Source organism: Protopterus annectens, chromosome 16.part0, assembly GCF_019279795.1.
Source record: "Protopterus annectens isolate FY-2018-M chromosome 16.part0, PAN1.0, whole genome shotgun sequence".
NCBI classification, from domain to species: domain Eukaryota; kingdom Metazoa; phylum Chordata; order Ceratodontiformes; family Protopteridae; genus Protopterus; species Protopterus annectens.
Window position 1 is genome coordinate 122,101,399 of NC_056750.1, and position 25,760 is coordinate 122,127,158.

The 25,760-nt window shown below is 39.8% G+C and overlaps 1 protein-coding gene across 1 annotated transcript in view; it reads left to right on the forward strand.

Annotated features, from left to right (window-relative positions):
* Positions 1-2,316: 2,316 nt before the first annotated feature.
* LOC122790528 (extensin-like) overlaps positions 2,317-25,760 on the forward strand; it is a 46,985-nt gene continuing 23,541 nt past the window's right edge. Inside the window, exon 1 of the mRNA XM_044058077.1 lies at positions 2,317-2,461. Within this exon, the coding sequence (XP_043914012.1) occupies positions 2,317-2,461 (145 nt within the window). The remainder of the gene's footprint in view (positions 2,462-25,760) is intronic.

Genomic DNA, 25,760 nt, shown 5'->3' on the forward strand with positions numbered 1-25,760 from the left:
ATGGAATGTTTGTTGGAGGAAAGTGGGCACCCATGTGGCCAGAGAGTGGCTACATCTTCTGGTGTTAACAGATGTAGCCAAGGAAGATCCCACTCCCATAGTGACACTATACCCACTGCTCTGTCAGGGATTGCAATGTCCATGGCCAGACATGGTTCATAGGTTCATAGGTTGGTACTAGGCTATCGGCCGTAGGACCTATACAAGCCTAGCTATAACAGTTCCATGGCTATTTCTTCCCATAGTATTTACTTCTCTGGACCCTTGTCTAGCAGGGCGACTGACATGATCCCTGGGGTGAATTTGCTATCTCCCATCCAATCATCAAGGTTCCTTTTGAAGAGGGCCAAAGAGACACTCTGCTTGACATGTATAGGCAGTCTATTCCATAGTCTGGGGAGTCTGTCTCGGGGTCAGGAATCTATCCCATTGGCATGTTTTGTTCATTGTGATGACAAGGTTTAGATCCCTGGAGCATGTGTCTCTGCTCTGGGATTGACATGGCCTTGTATGTTAAGCAGAGATCACCTTTGAGTATTTGATATATGACAGGGTATAGCTGGAGTTTTTTAAGGCAGTCAGTGTAGGGCATCTGCTTTAGGCCTGTGATTCTTTTAGTGAGATATTTCTGCAACCTTTCCAGTTGTTACAGATGTCTTGAGAGGTACATACCAAATGGAGCGTTGTACTCTATAATGGGTCTAATGAGGGATGAGGACAGTGGGACAATGATCTCTTTTTTTCTGGATAAAAAGCCCTTAGTGATGAGGTGTGCCACATAGAAAGATTTCCTGACTGTTGTGGCGATGTGGTTATCGAAGGTGAGATGACTGTCCACCTATGTCCCTAAGTCTCTTATCACACTTTCAGTGTTTAGTGTACTGCCACCAACGTGGTAATTCATGGGTATGTGTTTTTTCTGAAAGAGGATAACTATACATTTCTTGGCATTGAGCTTGAGCCCATGGCTTTGGCACAAAGCATCTGTTTCTGTAAGGCCCTTTTGTAAAATATCCACATCATTTGGGGATTCAATAATGGCTCCCAGTTTGCAGTCATCTGCGAACTTTGTTAGCCAGAGTACCTTCATGTTGGCCTGTACTTTAGAGAAGTAGATGCCAAACAAGAGTGGTCCCAGGACTGAACCCTGAGGTACTCCACTTGTCACTTGTCTGGAGCCTTATTTGGAGTCGGCTACTTTTACAGTGTGGGTTCTGTCAGTAAGCCAGTTGGCAACCCATCAAGTGACGTAGGGATTATTGCCCAGCTTAGTAAGTTTATCTATGATTCCAGAGTGGGGGGTGGTGTAGAAGGCCTTGGCGAGGTCCAGATAGGCTGGGTGGACCACCTTACCCTTGTCCATGGCTCTGGAGACTTATTCAAAGAAGTCAATCAGGTTCAGGAGGCAAGATCGGCCTTTCACGAACCCAAGCTGCATGGGGTCCAGTGTTTGAAGGTTGCCAGTGTTTTTGTTTACAAGTTCCATGATAATACGTTCCATGGCTTTGCAGATCAGGCTCATGAGACTTTTATTTTTGTAACTAGCTTTGTATTATTTTATGAAGGATCTCAGCTTCTTACTGAGGCTGGTAAGGGAGTTTTTTGAATCCTGGGATTTTCCTCTTTTCCGCAACAGTTTCTTCATTTTGTTGTAAAGTTTGTTTATGGCAGGGGACCACCAGATTGGCTTCCTTGTTTTGGAGGAGAGCATCTTGTTTCTATTTGGGATGCCATGATTTATTCATGAGTGTTCGTACAGTGCCTTAGTGTAGGACTCAGCAAACTTTTAGCTCCTGTCTGTATGGGTGTCATAAAGTTTGTCACTTCTGTCTTGAGTAGCATGAAGTTGGCTTTGGAGAAGTTTTTTACAGAGGTTTCCTTACTGGAGGTTGGGGGTGGGATCTGGATGTCAAGGGTGATTAGCTTATGGTCAGACCTGACCAATGAGGGAATGACCACGATTTCCCATGTTGGTAATGGCCAGGTCTACGATATTGGAGCCCCTGGTGGGACTAAGGATTAACTGATCCAGGGCATTGGAATTTATGAATTCCAAGATCTGTTGGGCAAAGGTGTTGGTACATGAGTAGTTTTCCCAGTTAATGGTGGGGTAGATGAAATCACCCAGTATTAGGGTGTTTGGTTGTATCTTAATATTTTCCAGTATGTTTAGAAAGGTATACCACAGGGTCATGGTCCTGGATGTAGTCATGAAGAAAGCCCATCTAGCACACATCGCTCACATTCAGGTAGCACCAGAGTTCAAACCAGGACATGTAACTAGTATACCCCAGGGTCATGGTCCTGGACGTAGCCATGAAGAAAGCCCATCTAGCACACATCGCTCACATTCAGGTAGCACCAGAGTTCAAACCAGGACATGTAACTAGTATACCCCAGGGTCGTGGTCCTGGACGTAGCCATGAAGAAAGCCCATCTAGCACACATCGCTCACATTCAGGTAGCACCAGAGTTCAAACCAGGATGTGTAACTAGCAGTGCTACTCCTGGCAGATGTAGTTTTCATAGTCGGGGTTAACAATGCTGACCTGACTACTCTAGCACACATGGCTCACACCTGTCTGAGATGTCAGGATGTAGTGCTAGCACAGTTCTTGATTATGTTTATGCAAGCAAACATACATGCATGCGCGCTCACCCCCCCCACACACACACACATACAGAAACACACCCTCACACAGACAAAGAAAAAAATTCACTTGCTCATGCCACTTTATTCACATGCAAACAATTTAAACAGTACTGTTGAGTGCTACACATCTGTTGTTACTGGCCGTGAACACTATATTCTCTGAGACATGCGTGTGTTTCTTACTCACACATACTCACTTCATTGATGTCAGCCTTTGCCTCTTACCTGTCCCCACCCTGTGCAAATGATGATGACTGTGCCCTGCCCTTTGCACGTCTTTGTGATAGGGTTGCATATATGTCTGATGCACACAGTGGATAGCTAATGCTTATTCACAAGTTTGCATTTATCAATATGCATTGCAGGAGAAAAGTTTTTGCTTTCTTGTTCATAGTTGTTTGTGAATGATTGCTTCTATAACTGTTGAACCTAATTGCATTTCAGTTAGTATTGTCATAACAGCATTGGAAGCATTAGGTACTGCAGTCTTAGTCGTTGGTATGGTTGTGCAAATGAGACTATAATTCACCTGCTCCATGTTTTATAGATGATAGACAATCGAAATCCCTGATGCAAAGTATTGTTTGTAATACATAGATGAATATATCAAAAATCTGACAAAGGAGATATTACTGACATAACTCTAGACCTCAGACAAATGCATTGCTTAGGGACATGTACATATTTCCATATGAGAATAATCAGTTCCTTAACTTATTTTTTAACAGGTTCCATACTTACCTTGTCACTAGTGCAGGTAAAAATTGTGGCCTTGGAGGTTGTCCCTGTCTGATGCTATAGGAACACAGCCATTACATGGTTAAGCAAAGGCTGTGCTGTGTGAAAGGCACCAATTTTCCTATTTGCATGTCGGTAGAATCTTAAGCTTTGACCTAGGTAGTGAGTATGTGTGCCTAGGTAGTAAGTGCATGTGTGCTATACCTTGCCTCTTAGGCACAGTCAGGGATACTGGTCACACTTCTGCCTATCAGCACCATCACCAGCTGGTGGCTCATTTGTACCTGCCACTGGCCCTGCTTGTGGCCTTTGAAACTGTGGACCATTCTCTTGCATTCCTTATTGAAGCTGTTTCCTGAGTGTTATATTGTGTAACATGGCACAGACTGTATAAGTAGTATGACAGAGGAGTTTGGGTCATACTGCAGTGCATGTCCATATGTGTCTAGACAATGGAACCTTGATTTCAGCAGTCCAAACACATTCTATCCTAGTTCGAGCATGGACCTCATTATATCCTTGCTCAGTGGGGTTGGGTGGGTTTCTCATTGGTGTCATGAGCTGGGACTGCAGTGCATAAACTTCACTAGATGCCCTTGAGGAATGTCACCCCTAGCAAACCTGGTGTACAGCTCACAAGTGTGCCATATGTGTGAGTCATAAAAACTTCCTGGGTTACCTGCACAGACATTGTAGATGGTCCCCTGAGCATTACAGACAACCTGACAGTTTATAGATATAGAGTGGAAACCTTTTCTGTTGATGTACTTCCTTCCATGTTCTCCAGGTGGGGTTTTTACTTCTGTGTGTGTGCAATCTATAGCCCTCAACAGTTCAGGGAAATGTGCTATTGCATATAAGTTCTGCATAGTTCTTGCTCTCACCTGTGGTGTTTGTGGGAAACAGATATGCTCCTTACATGTAATAGCATTGCATTTAAAAACTGATGTAATATTCTAGAGGCTGATGCCTGTGCCACCCCTAATAAATCTCCTGTGGGTCTTTAGAATGTACCAGTAACTAGTATACATTATGCTAAATTTACCCTTGTTTCCACTGGGATGGCTTCTCCTTGGTTTCCCTGGGACCTGAGATGGAGACAGCAAAGGTTGCATATTTCCTCCAGTATTTCCCCGTCCACCCTATATCTCTCAGCAAGCCAATGATAAGTCAAACGGGGTTTAAACAACCTTCTTCTTCTTCTTCTTGCCTGAGGTCAGGCAGCAGCAGCTCCCTGATTTAAAGCCTGTTGCTCATACAGGTTAATGATAGCTGCAGCAGTGCCCTGATTTAGCAATCTATGTTTCACATTTGGAAATAACCTACTGCCATGTTTTCACTGGGAAGAGGCCAAACATTTATATTCCATACTGGTGTAAAGAATGATTGAATAGAAGAGCTTTTGTAAGATATGTAATGACAATGACACAGAGTTCTGCTGTGAGCTGAGATAGGCTTTAATTTTTCACAACCCTGTATTGAATTAAGCAGGTAAACAGAGAATGGATGAAAAAAATATGAATGAATGAATGAACGAACGAATGAATGAATGAATGAATGAATGGAGTGAATGAATGTACTCAACTGGGTTTATAGGTTCATATTTCCTGCTCACAACCAGGTTGCAAACTGCAGACGTAATAACAGTTTATGTACCTTCACAGCCCATATGCTAGACATATTGTTTTATATCTAGAACAATCATGGTAAAGCCATGCCTGGCACAGATGCTGAATGATGGGGCCTGGTAATAGTGAAAGTAGGACACTTCTTTGTTGGAGGATGAGTGATACTGGTCTGGGAAACCTGTGGGGCGGAGGCAAAAGTATTATGGTCAGCATGCATGGCTTGTTTTTGGAATTATGTCTTGTTTTTTATGGTTCTTTATACAGCCCTATACTCCTTCCTGTCTGGTGATTTTGAAGAACACCAAAATAATCCATGATGCAGTATTTAAAGGAGGTATCCGACTAATTTGTTGCATTTAAAATCAATAAACTTTGATATAAAAAGAAGAAATAGCTCAGTACATTCAGTGACTCAGCTGTTTTAGCAATCCAGATTCCTAGAGGACTGGTATTTATAAATCCACACTCAGATAACGGCAATGGAAGAAACAGTTCTCACCAAATGTTTATTACACACAATAAAATAAAACAAAGCGCTTTTCATCCTGTCAGTGTTCAGAACTTCCTCAGATAAAATTTTGCATTATAAATGCTGTTAAAATATTAATTCTTTCAATCATATGACCATCAATAACCCAATAGCACCCTTCTTTTCCTCATTTACAAATTTTAAAGTGGTAGAATTAAAAACTGAAAATTAACGATCAACTCCTTCATTTTATTTTATTTTGTGTAATAAACATTTGTTGAGAACTGTTTCTTCCATTGCCATTATCTGTGTATGGATTTACAAGTTTGAGTCTTTGTTTTCAAGGACTGATATTTATGACTGCTAAATTTGCAGATTTAGCCTCACTTTCTATGTTAGAGTAGTGTAGCATATAATATTTTATAAATGACTATCCTCCTCCATACATGGGTGCATTCTCACACACACACACACACACACACACACACACACACACACACACACACACACACACACACACACACACACACACACACACACTACATAAGGTGCGGCAGATAATCTTATTTTGAAACAACATTTTATCAAGTAGTAGGACACTATATATTTTACCTGCAGATGTCTTAACATAATTCAAGAATTTTGGCACTTTACATAAGTACTGCATACATTTTTCATCAGGTCAGAGAGCAAGTCTTATCCAGAGGGGGAAAAAATGCATAAAAAAAAAGTTACAGGTGGGGAGGCAATTTTGTCAAGACTGAGCTATGCCTGCTATATTTCTCACGGTTTAATGACAGACTGATATTAAAATATGGGTGCTATTCCCCTCATTACTATTTGCCAGTTCCTCAGCAGGTTTGTTTTACTGTACAAGCACAGATGTATTGCCCATTTATCTGGAATGAGTTGTTTCTGTTTGTTTTTAGACTTTCTCCGGAGCACCACTGAGAACATTTCTGTAATGGATGGAGACAATGTGACTTTAACTTGCTCCTACTTACACATTAAACTTAAGATCTGGCAAATTGATAGCCTTGTCTGGAGTTATGCACCCAGAAGAGACAGCCTAAATTGTTCTACACAAATTCTAGTGCAAAAAAGAAATAATTCTGAACAAGAATTCTATTTAGAAAGTGAAGGTTGATATCACAGCTGGTGGGACATTTCTAATAGCAGCAACTCGCTCCTCATCACAGCTCTACAGCTGAGCGATACTGGACACTACTGCTGTGAGGTAGTTTTCACACAGCCTGATTTATCCAGAGTGAATCAGAATGGGAGCATGATAATTGCTCGTGGTAAGTATTTTATTTCTGATTTTTTTCTACATTTGTAGAAGTAAAATATTGTAGTTTTAGTAGGTGAGTTTCTGTTTGCATCATACCCCCCAGTTGTCCAGATTTTGGCAGACTGTCCAGAATTTTGCCTCACATTTTTGGTCCATTCCTCATCAAATTTGCCATTTTCTGGTAAATCACTGAGGATCAAAGTCACTAAATAATGGCATACATTTGAGTTTCAGACTTTATATCCTTCAGAAAATCCATGCTAAAACAAATCCTGTCATTCTACCAGAGTTCAAAAACAATATATTTGTCCTTTTTTGGGACTTTGCCCCCCCCCACACACACACACAAACATACACACACTTATTTTAGGCTTTATCCAGATTTCTCCTGCTAAGAGGTTGAGATGTATGTTTCTCATTTTCCTTCTGATCAGTTTCATCAAAGTTTTCTTCTAAATATCTTCATAACATAATTCAAGCATTTTAGCTCTATACCAAAAGGTGAGGTCACAATATTGTTTCATTAAAAAAAACAAGTTTTGTTAAATTTGGAATAACAACTCCCAAATTTAAAATGTCTATGAGTTAATGCATTTACTTTAAATTTGGGATCAGACTTTCAAAATGACAGTTTTAAAAGACTTTATTTGGAGAAAAGGAAGGACAGTCATAATTTAAAAATTTCTCAGTATATTTGTACCAGACTTTTCATATATATATAGAAAGAAAAAGTGACAGAACATTATAACCACATGCATAAGGAATGAAACTGAGAAGCTCCTATACCTTAGTTTGAGCTACTAGTCATTTATAAAATGCAAAGGTCTATTCTTGCAAATTTAAATTCATTCTTATAATCTAGTGTCATCTTTTATAGGCCTCCTTTGGCAAAACATGAGGCCTGATACGGCTGGCTCAGAGTTGACTTGGGTGAATGTAAAATTTCCAAAAGGAAGTACACAAATGGTAAACCTTTGAGAAATCACAGGAGATAAATAAAGTAGCAATTTCACAGATTTATTAAAACATAAAAAAGGTTCAGTGCTACTCGGATTATCTCCTGTGATTCCTTGAAAGTTTATTGTTTGTGTTTGTATACTTCCTTTTGGTTATTTGTGGATTTTGCACTGCACTTCCAATTTCTTGGTTGGATGTAAAAGATCCTATAGCACGTACTGAAAAAAAAGTTGTAGAAGCTCCTCAGTACATTGGCTACATTTCTCCTAGTCAGTATGAATGCCACCTTGAACCTCCCCTAAAAAGTGGCCATTGCCTTGTGGCACTAATCCAGTCAAGAAAGTGTAACTAACTAAATAAACCTAAACATTTTTAATGCCTTGATTGAAACTCATTTTGAATATCAACTACAAAATACATTATCAGGTTGTTTACTAAACAAATTATTGAGTAAAATAAGAAAAGATATGTAATGGGTATTGGTCATGTGATTCCCATCAGTCAATGACATGACATTATATCATCCTTTTCTGAAAACAGTCATGCTGTTTTATGTATCTGCAGATCTGAGAGCCTATTCACTCAATGACACAGACTGTACAAACATTTAATATATATTCTAAACATACCACATCTAGTCTAATGTTTGTCTTATTCAGACAATCAAATTGTTTATTTTGGTATTAGAATTATCTACAGCAATCTGGAATCGATAAGATAATTTCTAGCAAAGAATCGGGAACATTGACCATGTTACACAAAGAATAACCATCAAGTCCTGACCAATGTGCTGTTTCTATGATATGTCTGCATATTTGGCTATGTATATAGTTTTAACAAAAGCATTGCAGAAAGGAGCTGGAATGGAAATCACACCAGAAATAGGCAAGAGTCAGACAACAAATGAATGGGACAAAAAATAAAAGAACGAATGTAAAGAAAAGGAAGGCCTGCAAATACAGTGGCAAATATAGAAATGCCTAGAGGAAGCACAGCTTGACAGTGATTTGACACAGAAATCTTTAAGGAGAGAGGATTTTACACCAGAAGATGAAAGGCTAATAATGGCTATGCATGCATTGGTTTATAAAGTCTATTGCAAAAATGTGGAAAACAAAAAAAAAACAGGTTTTGTAAAACAGAAGTAGAAACAGTTGCACATTTTGATGCTGGATGTGATACATGCATGGCTGTGGGCATTTGTACTGAAATACTGTTACACTGAGGATTGTACAAACACTACAATATGGAAGTAGACAAGAAGCTTTGAAAACATGAACCTCAAAGCATTAGTGATAGTGATGAAGTACTGATCACATGGGATCATGAAATACCAACAACTGAGAAAATAGATGTAAAAAATTCAGATATAGTAGTCCAAGAAAAGGGGCAAAAGTAGCTTTAATCATCAAAACTGCTATACCCAGCAATTATTGTGAATTACTTACTGAGAGATACAAATTCATAAAATACTAGAATTTGGAAGCCGAAATGAGAGCAATATGTAAGAAAGATATCAGTTCCAGTAGTAACAGAAGCAACAGGAGTAATAAAAAATACTTTACAATTGCATTTAAATATACCAACAATTCATGTAACCCCATATGAACGACAGAAGGAGGCAATTCTGGGTACACTGCATATGCTGAGAAGAGCACACTTTGATAACATCAAAAATTGAAACAATACTAATTTCCTGAACTCTAAGCATACTCTGACTTAAGAATTTGGTCCACTCCCATTGTGGTACTAGAAACCCCCAAAAATGTGGATACATTAATAAAAATATTATATCTGCATCGATGCTGGTTTGATTACAGTTCCTTGTATCTATTTCCCAATTTCTTAATGCTGAAAATATACGCTCTTCACTTGTAAGAGAATGGGAATTTTTTCTGGGACACATGAAAACAGTATCTCTTCTTATATCTTTCCCTCACAGCTTATGAACTTACAACTTTTGGCATCTGCTGCTCACTTTAATTTAAAAAAAAATGAATTTGATCTTCTATTGCTCATCAGGAGATGAGCTAGTGATACGACATAAGCTGGAGTGTTCTTTTGTTCAGTTAGAGAGTCTATCTCTGACATTTTGCAATGTTAAAAAGTAGCTTGGCATTCTGAACCGTTTTTTTTTCAGTTAAACTTTTTCTCTGTGGGCATACTAGACTTGTTATATGTACAATATTCTATGCATTTGAATAAAAAAAAATCACCTCAGGATTGAATAAAATCCATGCAGGCTCCATGTACAGCGTACACAGAATGTACCCATGTACATGGCCACTGTTACCCCTGGGCAGCACACCATGCATATTAATGATAGCACTAAGCCAAGGGAAAGCATGATGACAAAATTATGGCATCCATGTAGGCAGAAGTGCTGAGGCTATCCCATGGTTCTGGATGCCTGGTGAGATATTTTGTAGAGGGTCAGGCTCACTGTAATGTTTTCTGCTACTGTTTTAAATATGTCATTTTTTTTCTTTTGTTTTCCTTGTTGTAATGTTTTTTTTAATGTGGTTGTGGTGCAGAGCTCAGCAGTGCCAAGCTGCACTTACATATGGACAGCTGACACCTGCCAGACATCTAAAAATAGAAAGTGGATGTATCATATTTTTTTCCATTTTTTAAAAATTTTTTTTTTAATGCGGCTTGCGCGTTGAAGCATGAAGTACAGCAATGCCAAGATGAGTTTACATATTGACAGCTGAAACCTGCCAGACATCTAGAAATAGAAATTGGGTGTATTTAATTATTAATTTCTGCATATGTCCAATCCCGTTTGCATGGCACAGTGCTTAGCAATGCTAACAGGTAGGTTGGTAATATATGTGAAGGTATACTAGTTTACATACTATCCAAGTTGCTAAATGGGTAGAGTCACTGCCTAAAGCTTAGTAGGACCTGGGTTCAACTCCCTAGCAGTCATGCTATTTTTATAATCTAATTTAATTTCATGTTTGATGTAAAAACAACATTTTTACATTTGGCGGAGCTCCACTGTGCTAAACACTGCTTAAACATGGATAATGGCCACTACTGTTTGTTAGTTGCTAAGCTTTGCTAAAACCATGGTTGTGCAGGTTTTCGAGATGCTCAGCTCTGCTTAGCTGGTTTACTAGATGCTAAGCAATGCTGTGCTTTTTTTGAATGTGTCTGAAAGACATAAGGGTGGGACAACAGACTGTATTAAGCCCAATAGGTGGGAATTCTGCAACAGTTTTTGGAGTCTGTCTGTCAATATGCCACTTGGTGTTAGAGAGGGTGCATGCTTTTGGGTGCAGAGATAGGGTGTACAGGAGTCCAGGGTTTTTGTTTGGCTCCTGATATGCAATTATGAATCTAGGCTGATGCAGGGGAAGAACCAGGGCTAAAAATGTAAGGCTGAGGCCCGGGATCAGTTGGTTAGGGAACTTACCAGTACTACTGATATCCCCCACACTGGTGAGCAGTTCATCACCACTATGACAACCTGAAGCATAGAAGGGGGGGGGGATTGGACACCTGGGTCTAAGAGGCCAGGGCTGGGAATGCCCCAGACACATGTATTTCTCCCACTAATTTATTAAAATTCAAGCTGAATTTGTGCCAAACTGGTATGCATAACAGTATGCTTCTCTGCCAACAGCTGCAGCTGACAGGACTCACAACATGCAGTCCCATGCCAGGCCCCTGGCCAGGTTGCACCATGAGTGTGGTAAGTATGGATATATTTATGCTAACTGTAGTGCAATAAATGATAAACATTAAAAATTGCACTGCAATAAGGAATAAATGATAAAAACTGTAATGCAATAAAGAATAAAGAATTAAAAATGTAGTGCAATAAATGGACAATTAGAACTGTAGTGCAATAAATGAATAAGAACTGTAGTGCAATAAACAACAAATAATACAAATAACAGTAAGCAAAAAGGTGTAAAGCCAGATTGTGGTGATATAACATAATTGCAATAGAGCTGTATGCATTGCATGTCTATAGTAAGGTTGCTGCAGTCAACTGTAAAACTGTAACAACTGTTGAATGCAAATGTAATGGCCTGACAAATGTATTGTACAACTCATAATATGGTTAAAGGCTGTCAAAAGGCCAATTTCAGTCACATAATACTGTCTTTTCCTCCCACTCCAGAAACAACAGGTATATGGGTGAGGCAGCTCACTTTATGGGCAGATATTGTGTATACACTTCACAGATAAATAACACCAATACCAATAAAGTGTTAAGCAGCATTGTGTTTTCCTAAATAAATCTGTCTTAATATTTGCAGTTGGGCTTTATTCATTGCATGTGTGCTCTAGGTTTCTGCAGTCAGTTGTTACACTACTTGCAGATAACCCCTGCAATCAAAACTTTTAGGTTCTACTCCCATGCCTGCCAATTAAGACATGACGGCTGTCTAATCTACTTGATGTTCACAAACATACCTCTCAACTGTCATGGTTTTTTGTAATGTAATTATAACTGCCTAATTTGTCTGGTCCATGATTACCAGATAAATGATTACCTGAATGCAATGTATTTTCAAATCCATTTACAGAATACTTTGGTAGTTATGTACTTTCAGATTATGTGAAACTGTTCTGTGTAGTTGTGTACCTGCATATGTAACTGCTTGACCCATACTGTCAATTGCTAGCAGCTTGTGAGGTATGCACATGTTACATCAGCTATAGAAGAATTGTAGTCACTGTACTCACTCCTGACACTGCACACCTGTAGAAGTATCTATTATCAGTTTTTTTAGGGATATCATCTGCAATGTTACTAATGGTATGTTTTTCTCTCTGTCTCCCCATCACTTTTCTTCTTTATTCTGGCTTGCTGTTATCAATACTTACTTATGTTACTTAATGTTGTGTTACAAATAATATACCTTAATATGTATTTGGAATAATCAGTATTATGCTCCACTCTATTAATACTAACATTGTTTTGCTTATTACTAACCTTAATGTATTGTTATAACTACTTTATTGCAGTGCATCAAGGTCAGCTGGTTCCTCATGATCCACCTACCTTTGTCTTCTCCAGCTGTGGCAGTGGGTCCCAGCACATCTGGAATCCAGCCTGATGGTGCCTTCTCTGCTGCCCCTGCATTATCTGTGGCATTGGAAAGTACTATCCCATGAGATATGGCTGGGCTCCCCTCTGGGAGCAGTTGTGGAAAGGGAGTTGTCCCCATGGTGAACTGCTGGGTTTGGTGCACAGGATCATCTTCCATGGGTTTGGACAATGCCTACACTGGATGGTGAGCATGCTGACCACTCTGGTGGGGCAGGCTAGCCCCGAAGCCAGCCTCCACCACTACTACCCTCTAGACAGTCCCATGGGTGGGGATGTGAGTCACATTGCTACCTTGTGAAGGCACATTGGACTGGGATTCTAGAACACCTTCCACATTCAAGGTGTTCACCTGACTCTTGTGTTACCCACCACCCCATCTGCTGTTTTGTCTGTCTTGTCTGTCTTGCAAAAGCTTCCTTCCCTACCCAACTTACCTCCCTCACATTTACCTATGTCCCTTTCCGAACATTCCACGATCACCCTAAAAAAAAAAATGGGCACCTGTCCCCCCCCAAAAAAAAACATCATCCCATGCATAGCTCTCAATTTCACATTTGTGGTCACTGGCCACACATAATTTGGTCCACTTGGCTTAACAATGCAGTTATGTTGTCCTCACTCCTCTCCCTGGGGGTGAGTGTCCAAAGTCTCTGAAGGAATTAAGAAAGTATGTACAAACACTGCTAAACCTCTGTACCACTAAAGATATCCAAAACCCTGCTAGGCTCTGTATGCTCCCTTGCCAGGAAACCTCAGCAGTCAAACCCTGCCCAACTCCATGCCCCCCAATTGGCCCTCTCTAGACCACTGTTTTTTTATTGCTAGCTCCTTCTCTTCTCCATTATAGTTCAGCTTAGGGATCTACCTTGTTGGAACCTCAGGTGTGTTTCATCATTTGTCCACTAGGTGGCTCCCTCTTCCCACTATTCTTGTTTCTCATTTCTTTCACCTCAACCTCTAGTAAACTATACATGTTCTAATTCTCCCTTTCCCCTTTTTATTATCTTAAGCAACACCATCCTACTAATTTCCTTAACCTTGTACTTACCTTCACCATTTAATAATCCACTGATAGGTTCTCTCTCTCCTCCTGACTTCCTTGGCTCTTCCCGCTCCGTTCGCCCTTCGGGCTCACTCCGCTCCCCTACCCTGCCCCCAAATTCAACCTGCCCCCAGCACCTCCACATATATACCTACCTCACCACACCCGCTACAAAATCCACCCAATAACTCCCCACACCTCATTCCATTACCACACCCATATCCCACCCATAACGTCCACCACTCATCCCCCAAGTAAATCTTATTCAAACAATCAGCCTCCAATGCTCAATCCACACCCACTACCTTACCACATACATACCAACCATTACTACATACAACACTCCTCACAATTAATCTGAAAACTACCTACTTCCTGCACATAAAATTCTCCCACTCCTCATAGCTAAACTAGATTACTACCCAGTAACTATTCACAATCTTTTCCTTCGCTCTCCTCCCTAAGTACTCAACTTATAATGTTGCCAAAGCCCCTTACCTCATCCATACTACTAACACTTCTCCTCAACATAGTCTTTATTTACTACCTCACCCAACCCACATATATTAACCACACTCAAGCCTTCCACATAACCTTTCATCTTCACTCATCTCCTTTAAAACCTCACAGCTTAATATCTCACCATCTTTACCCTCTAGAAAACCAATTATTCTTTCCTTATAAACTCATAAAACCTCATAAACATTCAACCACCTTACAAGCTAACAAAGACTTTATCAATACAGTACAGCATAACCCTGACTCTAAGCAGTCCAAACACCTTACCAACATAATCCTATATATAATAACTACTCTACTATCAGGAGACATACACCTCAACCCCGGCCCCACAAACTCTTTCACTAGAAACAAGTCAATACTATTCACCTCTCTAAATTCACAAAGCATAGTAAACAAAGTCCCAAGCCTCCATGGCTGGCTCACACACAATAAACCCGACATTCTATCTATCTCTGAAACTTGGCTAAAGTCCCACATAAACGACCACGAGATAACACCTCCTAACTATTTAATCATCAGAAAAGATAGATCCCACAAAAAAGGAGGGGGAGAGCTCTATTATATTCATCCTCCCTGTCAGTCACCCCTTACAAAAAGCCTATTCCCAACTTCAATAATGCAGAATTACTCTTAAACTTTCAAATTAATAAACACAAACACATAACTATAGCCTCCCTCTACATCCCCCCGGCGATAATATAACTACACTCAAGAATATCCTCTCCTGGCTCTCTACAAATATTAGCAATGAAACCATAATACTAGGAGACACAAATATCAACTGGTCCTCCATTCACTCCCCAACAAACCCACTCAATATTAACCTTTACAACTTCTCCCAACTAATTAACTCCATAACCCGCCCCTCAAAAACTTTCTCTACCGGCAGTATTCTAGACTGGATTTTAGTCTCTCACCCACAATATTTTACTGATAATGGTACATGTCCAGACTCCCTAAGTGATCACCTGCCCACCTTTGCATACTGTCTCCCTACACCGGTGCAGAGAACACATCATTATATCACTACCCGTAACCAAAAATTTCAAATCAACAGCTTTCACTAACGCTCTAAAAGCAATCAACTGGAATGCTCTAAAAACTTTACCACTAGACGAAGCTGTCAATCACTTCAACTCAACCTTCTTAAACCTCCTAGACTACCACGCTCCTTTAAGAATCAAATCAAAAACCACTCCCTGGCTAACCAAAAACACATTAATAGCCATGAGGCACAGAGACAAAGTCTGGGCACTCTACCAGAAAAATAAATCTCCCCTTACCCATACTGAATTTAAAACTCTTAGAAACAAAGTAAAAAAGCTCATTACCTCTGATTGACAAAACTATTTCTCCATACTCCAAAACAGTAATAAAACAAACCCTCAGAAATTTTGGAAAGGAATCTCTACCCTCATCTCTCCTGGCAAAACAGACAACCCTAGTCCTGACACCACCACTCCTGACATAGACTTGGCTACTCAATTCAACTCTTTTTTCATAAAGTCCATCTCCAAACTAACATCCTCATTCTCTAATACCACTCCACCTTCCACTTCCCCCACACTCTCTCCTGCTAACACTCTTCCCTCCACTTCCTTTTCATCTCCTACTCCATCTACCTTACTTCCACCCTCCAATTCCCTATCTCCCCCTCCCTCACCTCTCTCACTCAAACCCATTCCTATATCTACTATAAAAAAACTTCTTCAGAAAGTCAAGCCATGCTCCAATGCCCCTGACAATATTCCCTCATACTTCCTCAATATAGCTGCAGAAGCCATTGCCTACCCCATTAGCATACTCATCAACCGCTCTATCCAAGAAAGCACAGTACCCCAAATTTGGAAAAAAGCTTTCATTATACCTTTACATAAAGGTGGCAATAACAACAATATTACAAACTTACGCCCCATAGCTATCTTGTCCCCTATCTCTAAACTACTAGAAAAGTGTATCCATCTGCAGCTCCTACCTTACCTCCTAGATAACCATTTACTCACTCCAAGTCAGCATGGTTTTAGACCAGGTCATAGCACTATGTCTGCCCTCCTCTCCTTCTTAGAAACAGTCAATAAAGCCTGGGACTCTGGACATATTGTCTCTACCCTATTACTTGATCTCTCAAAGGCCTTTGACACCATCTCTCACAAACTACTTCTTACTAAACTGTCTCAGCTTAACTTCTCTCTTTCATTGTTGAACTGGTTCTCTAGTTATTTATCCAATAGATATCAAGCAGTAAAATGGAAAAAGGCCACCTTGTCATTCCTTAATACTCCAACTGGTGTCCCCCAAGGATCCATACTAGGTCCACCCCAATTTAATATATTCATAAATGACTTACACAATTCTATCCCTTTCTCTAATATCATCCAATATGCAGATGATTCAACTATCATCTGCTCTGCCACATCCATACCATTACTACAAAAGCTTACCCAAGAAGCATTCTCCATCACTGAACTATGGATGAAAGAAAACCACCTTGCACTTAATGCCTCTAAAACCAAACTAATGGTATTTACCCCCTCCAAACACATCTCTATAAAGACTAATTCACTTTTAATCACCAGTCACAACAACACATCCTTAGAATTGGAATCAGAAGCTAAGTTACTCGGGGTTCAAATTGATAGTCATCTCAAATTCAACTCCCACATTCAACTAAACATAAAAAAACCCATCAAAAACTTGGCATGCTATACTGACATAATTGTTACCTATCCCCCTCCACTAAAATCAGTCTCTCTACCTCTTTCCTCATCCCCTCTCTTCTCTATGGTGCCCCACTCCTAACTAACATCCAATCTTCCATCAAAACACAGCCTTCATCTTGCTATAACAAAATTGCTAAATTTGGTACCAGCCAAAAGACTTCTAGCCACCACTGTTCCTCACTCCATAAACTAAAATGGCTAGAACTACCCAATCAACTCATCTATTCCCAACTTACTCTTGCTCACAAGCTCATAAACAAACCCAGTCTCTGTCCATCCCTGTCCTCAGCCCTCAAATTGCACCAGCCCAGCAAAACACTCAGAACCAATAACCAAAATCTAATTGAATTGTACAAACCAAATCGTCCCCCAGGGAAAACTCTCCTGTCCTTCAGTCCAGCACGTCTTTGGAACTCCTTACCTCCTGCCATTCGCACAACCTTTAACCACCTAACTTTCAAAAAATCCCTTCACTCTCATCTACCATCCCAGTGGGAATGCTCTTGCACCCACCCTTTTTGATCTACACTCATTTTCTCTCTTTCTCCTCCACTGGAAACATCTTATCTCTGCTTAAAAAAAAAAATATATATATATATACATATACTTAGTGATACAACTGCTTCTCAGTGCTCATTCGAATTGCCTACTTTATCATCTCTGTATCCTCTGTAATGTGTAACACCAGTTTGCTTCAACTATAAATTGTTTGCTCTAGTGCTATAATTGTTGTACATAATTGTTGCATATTATATATTGTACTGTAAAACTTTTTCTTTGTAACTTTGTATATGGAGCTTTTCTCCTCAGGACTCCATTGAAAACGGGTTCATCTTGGCCCAATAGACTATCCTGGTAAAACAACTGCAAATAAAATAAATAAATAAATAAAGCTACAAATTCAGTCAAAGTGCACAGCTTTTGCTGTATAAGAAATGGATTGCTATGGTTCTTTCCCACATCCTTCCTGCACACCCCTACCTGCCTTTCACTGTGTTTTTTTCCACTGCTTGAACCCCATTTCACCACTTTTCTATTGCCCCATTTTTCTTTTCTTTATATATTTTTGCACAAAGCAGCTTCTCCAACCTTAGCTAAACAAAGCTCTATTGTGATATGTCATTTAATTGATAATAAACACGTACAAAATAAACATCTGTCCCGTATTTTAAACCTAAGGCCATTGCACCTGCACACCACTGCATTAACCTGCCATACCACACAGCTGTTAATTAAAACAGGTGGTTTCAGCTACATATAGTAATTGCAAGTTACAGCATGTTTAAGCAGAGTTGTGCATCACACTGCATCTCACATACTTGATTAAAGGGTAATGGAAAAAATGGGAGTGTACCTTGCAGTCGGGTGTAAGAGTACACTGATAGAAATCCAAGCACAGACTAATGGATATAAGTGAGGTCTGTAATAGCAAATAAATGTGCCCTTTTATCAGCAACATTTAGAAATGCAGCTGCTAAGGCATTAATGGCATAATACATGTTAAACTGGGACCCTTGTGCAGAAATACATCCATGCACAAAATGATGGATATAAAAAAGTATGTCAAAAAACACTGTTGGCCAGCAGATACGTGTAACAGTAAAAAGATGCAATTACTCAATTATTCGCTGATTATACATATCTTTAATAATCAGACCGGTTTCGGCAAAATAATATATGCCTTCATCAGTGATACACAGCAAAAACATTAGATAGTACTCAATGAATATTTATAAGAGTGCCTAACCAATGAGAGTGAAAAACCCTACATAATTAATCATGGTTTGTTCCCACAATAGAAAAAGAAAAAAAAAAAAAAAACTTTAAAAAAGACAAATGATAAACACAAATAAATCAGTGTGTCTATGGGTTCACAAACAAATATAACCGATGGGTTATATAAACTGCAAATACTTATATCAATCAAACAATGAATATAAATGGACATGAGCCAGAAATATATATATATATATATATATATATATATATATATATATATATATATATATACTCCATTATAGAGTAATGAGCTGAACAATGTATAATGGGTATAAATAAATATATGATAAGATAGAAATCACAAAATATCCATAATAAATTCGTAACACTTTTGTTCTCAATAAATTTGTGGTTATTGGTAAGCATTCATGATAACACAACATAACATCAAATAAGGTATCCTCATGAACCTGGAATACAAAAATATGAAAAAATAAATTATAATAGCATATAAATTAACAGTAAAAAAGTTAATTATAAATGATCATTCAAACCTGGTGGGAAAAGTGCTCCCAATGTGGTAATCCAATACCTTTCTTTGTGATTAAGAATGCTATGCCAACCTTGAGGATTATTCCAATCTCCTGTGATTCTGTCAATAATCATGAATGTATATTGGGCCTGTGAATGCTTCAAAGTATGTCTAAAAAGAGCATTATGGTCTTTCTTATTCTTAATGTCACTTCTATGTTCATTAATACGTGTTCTCAATGGTCTGGATGTTTGGCCAACATAGAAGGCAGAACAGTGACAGCTGGCCAAATATATCACCCAACTGCTGCTGCAGTTACCAAATATCTTGCAATCATATACTTTGCTAGTGTTTTGACTGGAAAATTGTTTGGATTTGCAAATTTGTTTGCAAGACCCACAGTGTCCACATGGAAAAGTTCCCAGCAGTTTGTCTCCAGACATAGTAAGTTGTTGGCATACAGCCCCACCACTTTCTTTATGTTTAAAGTGACTAAACAGCGAGCCCAAGGTTTTGCCTCTTCTATAACTGAATTGACACTGAGACCCCAATATTGGTCTTAGCTGATCATTGGACAATAGAATGTTCCAATGTTTATTAATAATGCTCCAAATTGCATTATGGTTTCTATCATAAGCAGTAACAAATCTTATGGAAGATGCACTTAAGTCCCTGGGTTGTGTCTGATATTGCAATAATGTATCCCTATTCATACAAGTTGACCAATCCCAAGCCTTAACTAAGTCCAGTTGTTTATAGCCTCTGTTAACAAATCTCTGGAACAAATCCAGACTAGCTTTCTCATATTCCATATTGGTGGAATTGATGCGTTTCATCCCCATAAATTGGGACTTAGGAATGCTGCGGATGGTGTGGCGTGGATGCATGCTGGAAGCATGCAATAAAGTGTTATATTGGGGATATTTACAGAAAGTCCTGGTGTTTAAAGTGTGATCCATGTTTCTGCTAACCGTGACATCAAGAAAATTGATGGATTGTAAATCATATGTCACCGTAAATTCAATTCCCCAAATATTGCCATTAAGATAATCCAAAAATTCTTGTAGATATGTGGCATCCGCACGCCACACCATCCAGCAATCATCAAGATATCTCCGCCAGATATCAATTTCCACCAAATAAATATTATGTGAAGGTTCATAAATCATACATTCTTCAAAAAAAAACATAAACAAATTGGCATATATTGGAGCAAAGGAGGCTCCCATAGCTGTTCCTTGAAGCTGCCAATAGCATTTCCCATGAAAATAGAAGACATTTTTGTTTAATACATGTTCGGTCATACATATCAATAATGTATTAAATCCAGGAGAATACAAAGCAGATTGGTCTAGCCAGTATTGTAATGCCTGCAGTCCAGCCCAATGGGGAATGCTTGTGTATAATGCCTTAACATCCAAAGAGCACATAAGCCAAGTGGGTTCCAACTGAGCCTCCTGTATAATCTGTAAGAATTGTGTGGTATCTTGTAATCTGGCCCTAACTAAATTCAAAAGAGGTTTGAGATACTGTGTCAAAAACACAGATAATGGTTCAGTCAAGGAACCAATACCTGAGACAATGGGTCTACCAGGTGGCTTTGAAAGTGATTTATGAATCTTGGGGAGGAGACACAAAATTTGTTTTTGTGGATCCTGAACAGTGAGATGCATGACACTAGTCTTGCTAATGATGCCTTCTTCCTCAGCTAAATGTAAAAAGGAATCAATTTCCTTTTTGAAAACTGGAGTAGAGTCCATATCCAGATGCATATAGCATTTGGTGTCTGAAAGTTGAGATCTACCCTCACCAAGATAATAATTCATGTCTAGAACCACCACTGCTCCACCCTTATCAGCTGGTAAAATTGCAATGTTGTGATTATGATGTAATTGTTGTAAAGCTGATATTTCCTGGGGTGATAGATTATGACCAAGAATAGAGTATTCCTTGTGTTCAAAGTGCAAGTCCCTAAGTACTGATTGCATAAAGACAGAAACATGTTTATTCATGGGCGGCTGAAAATCAGATTTGAGAAATCTGAATTCTGTAGATCTTTGAGATGCCCTGTCATGGAAAAACAATTTTAAGTTTAAATTGCGACAAAAACTGGTAATGTCATTGACAGTGTGATACTCATGAGAAAAAAACCCAGGTACATAATAATTGAGTAATTGCATCTTTTTACTGTTACACGTATCTGCTGGCCAACAGTGTTTTTTGGTTTGCTCCGGCCATGCAGTACCTATGTGCATAGCACAGTGTTTTGAATATAAAAAAGTATGTCACAGCCTGTACGTGTGCACTTCTATGTTGCAAATACACCTGCTGTAACAGTGACCCAGTAGCCCAGTCTGTTAAATCCCTTGCACACAGCACATTTTGCCACATACAGTCCTGGAATGAAATCCAGTGGTGTGCACCATTTAAATGACATTATTGTGAAGCCAGCAATCAATGACAGAGTCATGCAATCTTTATCCACACAATGCATTTCAAATTAAATATCTGCTTTTCACTGATGGAAGTCACAGGCCTGCAGATAGGGAACAAACTTCACATAACCCTATAGCAAAACTATAAGTGCACAAAGTGTCAGGTCATCCATTAATATGCATTCACAGAGGATTTTAACTCAGTTAATGCAAATGAGGCCCACTAATATCAGACTACAGCACACAATCCTTTCATACTCATAGTGCACATTAGTACAGCTGCACAACTAGGAGACACATATGAAACCTCAGCTTGTAAAAAGGACTGCCAACATACTCATTCAAAATGAGTACCAGACTGTAACACATGGCCTGACAGTTGCCCAAATGGTGGATATAATGTTATATATATCCCCTATGTTGCCCAGGGATGCAAAAACATGGTGCCTAGTATTCTGTTAGTGATACCATTGCCCAACATATGCACCTTAAACACATGCCTTAATTAGAGTGGAATGGGTACCCTCATTCTGGCTCTGCCTCTACAATAAGCCTGACACAGCTCACACAGTTATTTTTACAGCTTGCTGTCGTCCAAAGTGTTCACACTTTCTGCATCAGCAGCTGCAGACTGTAGCACACACATCTCTATGTAAAAGTAACTGCAACAGACCTACCCTCTACAATGATATAGTCTCCTCACCCCAGTAATGTCCAGCACACCATATCAGAAATGGCTTCTAATCTACATGAAGGTCTTATATCTTGTACAGTGGTTGCATGTCATTGCCTGATGATAGTGAAAATCAGCTGGGTTGGCTGCAAATGACATTTCAGAACCACAGATTGGTTAAGAGGCAATCACCTGGTAATGAGAACCATGTTAAAAGGCAAACAGCTGGCTATAGGGAACCAGTCTGTATGAGACTTTCTTCACACAGAACATGTATTTGCAAAAACTAAAATATCACTGCATATCAACAGAGGAGATTTGCACTTCATCAGGTGTGTCGCCTTTTGATTTACAACAGGCTGCAGATGTGTGAATATACTTATGGGGAATAGGGATTACAGCAATAAGCCTTTCATACAACTGTGCTAATGACATGTCGTTGCTCTACAGATTTCTTACACCTACAATACATCAAGGGTGCATTTTTTTGTCATTGTGGCACACTGGTCTAGTGGGGCCGTCCTTTATAGTTGTTGCAATAGCACACTGCTATTTGTTTGGCACTGCTGTTCTGACAAATTATCAGGGGTTTGTCCTTAGGGGACACACTACAGTGGACTCCAGTATTGGGTGTATGATCATACAGTAGTATCTGTCATGGCACACGAGGGAATAGCTGACTATTGCTAGGGTCTTAGTTGTATCCACACACTTAGTATGTTTGCACACTGTGGAATATGACATGTGTGAGCAAGCAGTGTACACTGCAAGCCATTTTGTTCTTGCTGTATCTGTACATAGTGTACTTCCACGTATGTGATCCTGACGTGTTCCTATTTTGCTGTCTTTCAGGAATCATGTATCTAAGATGCTGTGCACCTTTTATGGATGCAGAGAATGATATTATATTGGAAGGCCTCTGGCAACACCATTACATCCTACTGTCCAGAGGGAGGCAAAACAGGGAAGAGTAGGCTGCATTGTGGGCTGACCTTGTCTGTGAAGTGAATGCTACAAGTCATCAGGGCAGGACAAATGATCAGATTTGGTACCATGCAATGGATATAAACATTGCTGCATTAAAAAGAGCAGCAAATGTGGCATCACCAGTGGACGGCCTACTGTAGAACAACCACTGAAAGCCACTGAGGAATTTCTGGCACATACGACAGCTCCCAGGCATCCATTACACCATAGATTGTGGATGTGGGTGCCACAGATTCTACAGCAGAGGAGGGTGCAGGTAAGCTTAGTTTGATCAGCATTTTAATACTGTAGCATTTAATGCATCAAGGTGTACATACTTCTACATGGGAGTCAGGTCTTTGTTCTTTGGGGGTGGGATGGTTTAACTGCAGCTTGACTCTCATACGCAGATTGTGACCAATATAACCACTAACACAGTAGCTACTGTAAATGTGAGATATATGCAGGCCTTATCTTGTTGTGCTGCAATATGCGGTTGTACTGACATTACCTTTACTTCAACCTTTCACAGGTCCATCATGGGGTCTATATTATATTCTCAAAAGCCGACAATGTCAGATCTGACACTGTTGACACAAGAATAGCGAACTCTCAGAATTTTGAACGTCTAAGCAGTAATCTCCGTAAGGGGAGATTTCCATTTACTGCACTGTAGTATGGTCTCGGAGTTCATATATTTAAGTAGTGGGGGGTGTGGTGGCTTGCCCCCCTGCTTAAATCCATTAGGGTACTTTTTTCTTTTTTTTGTCTTTTTATAAGGTCGACATTTGAAGACATCAACCATATGGTGTCAACCATATGATGTTCAATGTTTTCAACCATCGATCTTATAATATAGACCCTCATCATGTATCAGACAATGCCATGTCCTGGTAAGCACAACACTGTTTTGTTAGAGATGTAGGTTTACAGCACTGCACTCTGGAAAGTGTCATCCCAGGCCTACTGCCTAGATTGCTGTACTGTCGGCACGATTGCCAACTGAACAGGTATTTCACACTGTACAGTCATTCCCATGCTTTTTAGGTGTGAGCACACTGATATATGCAACCGTATTGTCTGGACATTAGAGATTGTCATATGTGCAAGCTGTGCAGAGTTTTCATAAATGGCAACAGTGTACCTCACTGTTGCTGATGTGATTTCTGTGTAAAGAGCTTTTAGTTACAAGTAACTACAGATGTTTGTGGGAGAAGTAATGTCCTCATATCCTATATTATGAGGTTGGGGGTTAAATAGGTCTGTAATAGTGACAACAGTGTATACAGCTTTACATATATTGCAACATAGTAATTTAGATAGTGCAGATATTAAAGTACTGCTTTTCCCTTTCTTATCACAGATGACTGGGTGGTTGGTCTCTGTCCCCTACATAACCTGATACCAGTATATCTTCAGACTCTGGTGATGGTGGCCAATGTGAGGCACAGGTGGGGGTTTCAGGGGCTGAATCTGTCCCAGAGGTTTACAGCCCTCTTCTGCCCTCAGTATCGCTGCACACAGTCAGTATGCCTACATATAACCAGTCCCCAGAGGCCACAGATATTGGACTGTCACAACATGGGGACATTGGACATGTAAGTCTGGCAACTATGGCTCCAGTGAGTGTAGACACTGGCCATAGCCAGACAGCTGGAGAGGTGCCACACAGGCGGATTAATAGGGGCACTTGTAGGAGGCCTGCTGTCCTTCCACCACCTGATTCAGGTGTCTTATCACTGGTCATGCAATATATGTTTCAGGCAATCATGGATGCACATGCATGTTACAAATGGAACTCCAGACAAATGCTCTGGGTTATGGATACAGCACAGTCTGACATCCGTGACTACCTCCACCATGTTGCTGATACCCTGGAACAGTTGACTGATGCAGTGGAAAGATGCTGGGCCCAGACAGATTACACAGTATCTGTCTTGGAACACATGGTGTTTGTAATGGAATGTCTGGTTGGAACTGAGTGTCAGCCTCATGGACGTAGGCCAGCATCTATATCTGCTGAGAGTCCACTTGGCCATGCACAATCACACTCCCATAGTGGCAATACATCTAGTGCAACAGTGGGGAGTATGCTGTCCACACCAAGATGTGGCAGGCCATGGGCTCATGATCTTGGACATTCCTATGGAGGACACAGTCCCAGCAGACAGCAGTTACCATCAGGTAGTAGCACCGCTTATGACCTTGGGTATGGAGGTGACAGTTCCCATGTTCGCGGGCAGAGAGTGTGAACTGTCAGTTCTACCATGCATGGTTCAAAGCTGTTCAACATACACACATGTGGGCAAGCATTGAGCTTAACTGTGTTCACACACACACACAC